Raw genomic sequence first — 7,323 nt, 5'->3', positions numbered from 1 at the left:
TGATGTTAGCTCAGTGCTAACTGTGATACTGTATGTGATGTTAGCTCAGTGCTGTGATGCTGTATGTGATGTTAGCTCAGTGCTGTGATACTGTATGTGATGTTAGCTCAGTGCTGTGATGCTGTATGTGATGTTAGCTCAGTGCTAACTGTGATACTGTATGTGATGATAGCTCAGTGCTGTGATACTGTATGTGATGTTAGGTCAGTGCTGTGATGCTGTATGTGATGTTAGCTCAGTGCTTACTGTGATACTGTATGTGATGTTAGCTCAGTGCTGTGATACTGTATGTAATGTTAGCTCAGTGCTGTGATACTGTATGTGATGTTAGCTCAGTGCTGTGATACTGTATGTGATGTTAGCTCAGTGCTGTGATGCTGTATGTGATGTTAGCTCAGTGCTGTGATACTGTATGTAATGTTGCCTCAGTACTGTGATGATGTATGTGATGTTAGCTCAGTGCTGTGATACTGTATGTGATGTTAGCTCAGTGCTGTGATACTGTATGTGATGTTAGCTCAGTGCTGTGATACTGTATGTGATGTTAGCTCAGTACTGTGATACTGTATGTGATGTTAGCTCAGTGCTGTGATACTGTATGTGATGTTAGCTCAGTACTGTGATACTGTATGTGATGTTAGCTCAGTGCTGTGATGCTGTATGTGATGTTAGCTCAGTGCTAACTGTGATACTGTATATGATGTTAGCTCAGTGCTAACTGTGATGCTGTATGTGATGTTGCCTCAGTACTCTGATGCTGTATGTGATGTTAGCTCAGTGCTAACTGTGATACTGTATGTGATGTTAGCTCAGTGTTGTGATACTGTATGTGACGTTAGCTCAGTGCTAACTGTGATGCTGTATGTGATGTTGCCTCAGTACTGTGATGCTGTGTGTGATGTTAGCTCAGTACTGTGATACTGTATGTGATGTTAGCTCAGTGCTAACTGTGATGTTGCTATGTGATGTTGCCTCAGTACTGTGATACTGTATGTGATGTTGCCTCAGTACTGTGATACTGTATGTGATGTTAGCTCAGTGCTAACTGTGATACTGTATGTGATGTTAGCTCAGTGCTGTGATACTGTATGTGATGTTAGCTCAGTGCTAACTGTGATGCTGTATGTGATGTTAGCTCAGTGCTAACTGTGATGCTGTATGTGATGTTGCCTCCTCAGGTTTGTGGTCCGTGTTGACCGGCTCCAAAGGTATTCCCACGGTCTCCTGCTGGAGGAGGGCATCAGGGCTCTACAGGAGCTCCACAAACCTCCAGGACGCTCTCTCACGGTGACCGGGTATGTGTAGCTCTCTCTCTCTCACAGTGACCGCACACACACACACACACACACACACAAGCTTGTCACAACCATACAAAACCATTGTCATGCACAGGAGAACCAAGACAGAAGAAAACAAAACAAAACAAAACAAAACAAACCAAACCAAGCAGGAGAGGTGGTGTAACAGACAGTGTGGGGGGCGGTTGTAATGCCCTCTCTCTGGTTATGGAGTGAGGACACATAACTGGCTGCCAATATGCATGTGCTGGTGTCCTCACCCAAAACTACGGCAAGTTGTTTCTCTTCCTCTAGTTTTGTGAAATTTGGAATGATGTTGTTCAAAGTGTTGAGGTATTTGTCTCTTTGGGAGTGATATTTGTCACAGTGTAGTGGAAAGTGCACCTCTGACTAGGCCTATGTTGTTCAAAAATAAATAAATAAATAAATAAATCATAATTTCATAGCTCTCATAGCTTTCATTGTAGAGCGTTGAACTTTACCAAACAGTATAGAAGTATCTTAAACCCCCCCTCTCCTTGCTTAGCGCTCTCTCTCTCTCTCTCTCTCTCTCTCTCTCTCTCTCTCTCTCTCTCTCTCTCTCTCTCTCTCTCTCTCTCTCTCTCTCTCTCTCTCTCTCTCTCTCTCTCTCTCGTTACGCCCCTTATGGAAGTCGTATGTCAATGAAGCTTTTCCAGACGTGCAATCACATTCAATTTCAGTGTCTGAGAAGGTCTGTGCTATCCAGCCTAGTGATCTGTGTCTCTCCTCCTCCCCCATAGGAGGCGCTGTAACAAGCACACAGGCCGCTGCACTGACCCCAAGGACTTGGAGCGGGTCTGCAACCGGCCGGTGAGGCTCGTCTTCAAGGACCAGAGCCCTCCTGAACAGATCTCTTTACAAGCATCAATATTTTACGTCAACAGCAAATGACCAAGGTTCATACGAATGTTTGAAATCCTTGAACCGCTTGCATTTTAATGTTGTGTTTTATGGTATATGAATGTGGTTTTTATTTCAGTTAAGCACAGTGTTACGCACATTCTCCCACATTCTCCCGCTTCACTTTCTCATTGACCTTCTGAATGACATTGTGAAATCCAGAAATCCAGAACGAACACAAACCAGTATTTTGCCAACAGTAAAATGGTGTCATTACATAGCCTAGCAAAGAATTGACTTTGAACAGGAAATGTCACTTTTGCTTTTAAGTTTGTTTATTAACAGTTATGACATGATTGTTCCAATAGCTGCTTCTAATAATATCAAGTTATCTATGCTAACGATTCTGTAGACAGACACCTGCAGCTTTAATAGAGTAGAGAGACTGGCATAACAATGGCAACCTCCATTACAAATGAATCAAGAGACAGGAGAATATAATCCATGCTGCTCGGCAGTAGTGCAGACCTCTGTGCAAATGAATCAAGAGACAGGAGAATATAATCCATGCTGCTCGGCAGTAGTGCAGACCTCTGTGCAAATGAATCAAGAGACAGGAGAATATAGTCCATGCTGCTCGGCAATAGTGCAGACCTCTGTGCAAATGTATGGAGGAGTCAAGTTGAAAATAAATTGATGGATTCCAGCAAAGTAGGGATTATGACTTAATGTCAAGTTAAAACTGAAGATACACAGTTGGTAAGCTCCAGTATGCAAAGTGGGTGATTTATAAGGGGGTTTTCACTATTTAACAATGTAGCCTCATGGATAAGGCAATGTTGGGAATTAAGCCACTTGCCCAACACAAGCTTGCTGGCTTCAAAGGTGTTGGTTTTGGCTACAGCAGTGTTTGTGAATGTGTGTTTGAGGATATGCAAAGACATTTTGAGGAGAACAGGTTTGTCAGAAGAACTCTAGATTCCTTGAAGGCCTCCCTCAAAACTATTTACGTAATTAACAGAAGAAGCGGCCTGACGGTGATTAAAACAACGTCCTCTGCAATGTCTGCAGCACAGAATTTGCATATCACCGGAGTTCGTCAACTCTTAAGTACCACTTTACTGCAAAGAAATAGTGTTGACCTTGCGTTTTTGTCATTACATTTTTATATGCGATCAATTTAGATTAATTAATCACAGAGTATAATTAATTAGATTAAAACATTTAATCGATTGACAGCCCTAGAATTAACAGAAGTAGTAGACTAGTTGATGGTCCTGCATTGGACTCTACAGGACATAATGCATGTCATTTTTGAAGGCATTTTACCAATGGAAATTAAGCGTGTTAAAAAACCTTATGATGTTTGGAGAAGTAGTGCTTTTAGTGTCTGCGCGTTGACCGCAAGCTAGTGACAACAGATTGAAACAGTCATGTGGGCAACTCTTAATACCTAAAAATACCACCTACTCTTTTGGATGAAGTTGACAATGAGTGTGTTCAATTTATGATTAAGTTGATATGTCTGGAGAAGTAGAATTAGATGTGTTCAATTCAGCCTTTCAGTGCTTTCCTTACTCCTCTCTTGATGAAAGCAGCACAGCCAAAATGCCATGGGAAGGTGCCTTGAGCGCCAATTGGTGGCACAAGACTGATGCCCAGGGAACAGTAGGCCTACTTTTCTGAACGAAAACGACTCTCTATGGGCAGAGTTTCTGCAGTGTTCAGTCAGTCAAATTGAAGACCTTTTTATGACCATTATGATTTAAATTTATGACTTAGACTATTTAAAATCGCAAACCCACTTCAACCTTCTCTGGTGCAACAGAAGTGGAACTCTTTATAATGAATACTCTCGTTCTCGATTGTCAGTGGTAGATTATTTATGACAATGTTACATCCACATTCGGGGAAGTGTGTAGCCTACTGCTCTCATGTTGTTTCTGACATTGCCTGTGACTGTGGCAACAGCTGAGCGATCTTTTTCCAAACTCAAACTTATTAAGACCTACTGTGTATAAGGAGCAGCATGGGACAGGAGAGGCTCAGTGCGTCAGCTATCCTGTCCATTGAAAATACGAAAGCCAGAGCATTAAATATTGGGAACATTGTTGATTTTGCACAACGAAAGGCTCACGGCCTAATTCACGCATATTGGGGATTGTATGATTTTATTTGCTTTCTGCGCGGTCAAATGTTAAGCTAAATTAAGTTTTGTTTCTGCGCAGTGCGAGTTTATAAGCAAGAAATCTACGCTTGCAGTTTCAGCAGAGGGTTGAAGAGGTTTCAGCGCATCGAGTGTTCCCATAATTCCATGCGAGTTGATGTTAATGCAGTAATATTAGATTACCCTGGCCTGCAGACTATTAATAAAAAAATAAATAAAATGTTTTCACATGTAATGGATCCTGTGTAGTCATAATATTTTTCTTTATTTGAAATTGTAATCTGTAACTACTAATCTAATTCGGTGCCTCAGGTCTTTTGCGAAGAGAATTGAAGTCACCCTTAATGTGTATTACATGTATCAGAGCTAATACATCCTGGGCCATAATCATCAGGTAATCTTGATTAAGGGCCTGATTATAACTCTTGCACTGGGGCCCGCCATTACCTTGTTACTCCACTGGTGCAAGGTATACAAGGCAAAGATGATGTGTTAATAACAATATTCCAACTGTAATATTGAAGTGCACATGATATGAGGTAGCTGAACAGGTTGATTCACTTTGTTCGGTGTAAAGGTGATTGCTATTTCTGAGTGTTCAACAGAGTGACAGCTTGGGGGAAGAAGCTGTCTTTTTGGCAAACAGTACCCTGTATCGTCTGCCACTCTACTCATCTCTCTGATTTTGCCCCACTCTACTCTCACCTCCTCCCCTCTCTGATTTTGCCCCACTCTACTCTCACCTCCTCCCCTCTCTGATTTTGCCCCACTCTACTCTCACCTCCTCCCCTCTTTGATTTTGCCCCACTCTCACCTCCTCACCTCTCTGATTTTGCCCCACTCTACTCTCACCTCTCTGATTTTGCCCCACTCTACTCTCACCTCTCTGATTTTGCCCCACTCTACTCTCACCTCTCTGATTTTGCCCCACTCTACTCTCACCTCTCTGATTTTGCCCCACTCTACTCTCATCTCTCTGATTTTGCCCCACTCTCACCTCCTCCCCTCTCTGATGGTCTTCATTTCCATGTGAATGTACGGTCTTCGGCGTTGTCCTCCTGATCTTCAGGAGGCTTACGAGTGAACAGATTTTCTAACATTGTTTAATAAAAACAAAAACAAAAAACAAATTTGGAGTGCTTTTGTACCACATTTTGTTTATAGCTGACGCCGATGTTAAGCTTATATGACCAACATGCCGTTATGCAGGGTGAACCCTGCCTGACATGCCGGCCATTTTGGATTTGGATGTGAAATTGCACATCTGTCTCCCCTGTTTCCTGTCCACAACCTTTGGGTCCAATCACAAGCTAGCTTATCCAGAAGATGCACCGGATCGTTGGTCTGATTGGTTGAAGGTAATCCAAGCGTACGGAGTCATTTGAACTATGAATCCCATGAGCTTAATATGGCGCTAGCCAGACGAGCATGCCGTACTATTTGGGCTTGCTTTTAAGAACATCTTGAATCTCTACAAGTGTTTGTCCTAGAAACATAAGTGATACTATTAAAGGTATACTATGCAGTCATGTATTTTCGTCAAGTTTTAAAACATTTTTCTGTTGGCAAACTACATTTCATTGCAAGTAGGAATGTCTTTTGCAGTCCATAGCCTATAAATCATTGTTTTGTAGGGATTTCCCTCTGAAGCGTGTCTACATTGCCCATGGGATGAATGGAAGCGTATGATCTGAGTGTTGTGCGTTTTGTGTTCAGCACAGCAGCATCAGATGCTCCAGGACTATTGGAATGTTCATGTGCAGATTGGGAGTGATGATGAGAGCCTGATGCAGCAGCAGTCCACTCAGAAAGGTCTCCGCTCACCTGCAGCACACACCCTCCACACCTTTGATGTTTTGAGGTGACGTTGGTCACTCATATTATTGCCCCTCTGCCTATAACAGTTTTTCTCAGTCGCTTTGGTGCCTTTTCTCAAATTCTCCTAACTATTAGTTCAACCTCCACAACGTTTAGTCATTTGTTTACATCATAGTAGCTGTAATGTTATGTTCTTAATAAAACAAAGTTGTTACTTTCAGAGTCTTTATTTATATGTCCGTACATTGATACAGCCTTACTTGTTCTACTGTTCCTAGGTACAGCCTCCCATAGTCCCTTAACCAAGTATCGCCACCTAGTGGTCATACTAATAATAACATAATATCAATACATCCTCCTTTCTCTGAGGTTAATCAAAATCAAATGATAGTAGGCCCAAGGCCATATCAAGACTAGACCTGGAAGCCACACCTAAACCCATTAAACACATAATAAATGTTATCACACCTAAACATTTCTTAAAGGTAAACCAGGTGAACACTGAATACGTTCTTTCCGATAACAGGTTTATAAAGTAACCTTAATTGACTGTACTATTTCTCTTTCAGGTAACTGTGATAATGAACAGTAGGTAATAACATATGCAACAGTAACAATAAACAGGATATCCTCTTATTTTAGGGAATCAAGGTAAGTAACGGTAGGTTGCTTGTTTTCATTTTACAATGTTACAATAACTTTTACTGTAATACTATTTCCAGGATAAGCAACACTCATGTGTAAACCACAAATATTTTCACAAGTCCATCATCACTCTTGATCTTCTAGCTCTGCTAGACTTACGACAGACAGGTGCCCCTGTCTCTGATGTTGGTATCTGATGTTCTGAGGACTGCACAACCTGGTCTGCGTCAGGAGGGTTTGTCACTTCTGCTTGTGACTGCTTTTGAAATGTCTCTTGAGTCCTGAGCAGGCATTTGCGGTTCCTCCGGAATACCTGTCCATCCTCCGTTTTGACTGTGTACGACCTCGGACCCACCTCTTTGAGCACCACTGCTTTTCTGTTCCATGCGTGTGGCTCTTCGATTCTGACCACGTCGTGTTCTGAGAGAGGTTTAAGACCCCTGGCGGACTTGTCGTGGTGCTTCTTCTGTGCCCACTTCAGCTGCATTTGCTTTTGTGCTGGTACGCTGTTTTTCTTCTTTCTTGGCATGTGTG

At 42.1% G+C, this 7,323-nt stretch overlaps 1 protein-coding gene across 1 annotated transcript in view; it reads left to right on the top strand.

Moving 5' to 3' along the window:
• Positions 1–2,617, top strand: part of LOC134068965 (NACHT, LRR and PYD domains-containing protein 1 homolog) — a 13,727-nt gene extending 11,110 nt beyond the window's left edge. The window contains exons 10-11 of the mRNA XM_062524793.1: positions 1,179–1,295; positions 2,060–2,617. Of these exons, the coding sequence (XP_062380777.1) occupies positions 1,179–1,295; positions 2,060–2,210 (268 nt within the window). The 3' untranslated portion in view covers positions 2,211–2,617. The remainder of the gene's footprint in view (positions 1–1,178; positions 1,296–2,059) is intronic.
• Positions 2,618–7,323: the final 4,706 nt, after the last annotated feature.

This window comes from Sardina pilchardus, chromosome 21 (assembly GCF_963854185.1).
Source record: "Sardina pilchardus chromosome 21, fSarPil1.1, whole genome shotgun sequence".
Taxonomy (NCBI): Eukaryota; Metazoa; Chordata; class Actinopteri; order Clupeiformes; family Clupeidae; genus Sardina; species Sardina pilchardus.
Note: the sequence above shows the minus strand (reverse complement) of the source record. Positions and strands in the feature narration are given on the sequence as shown.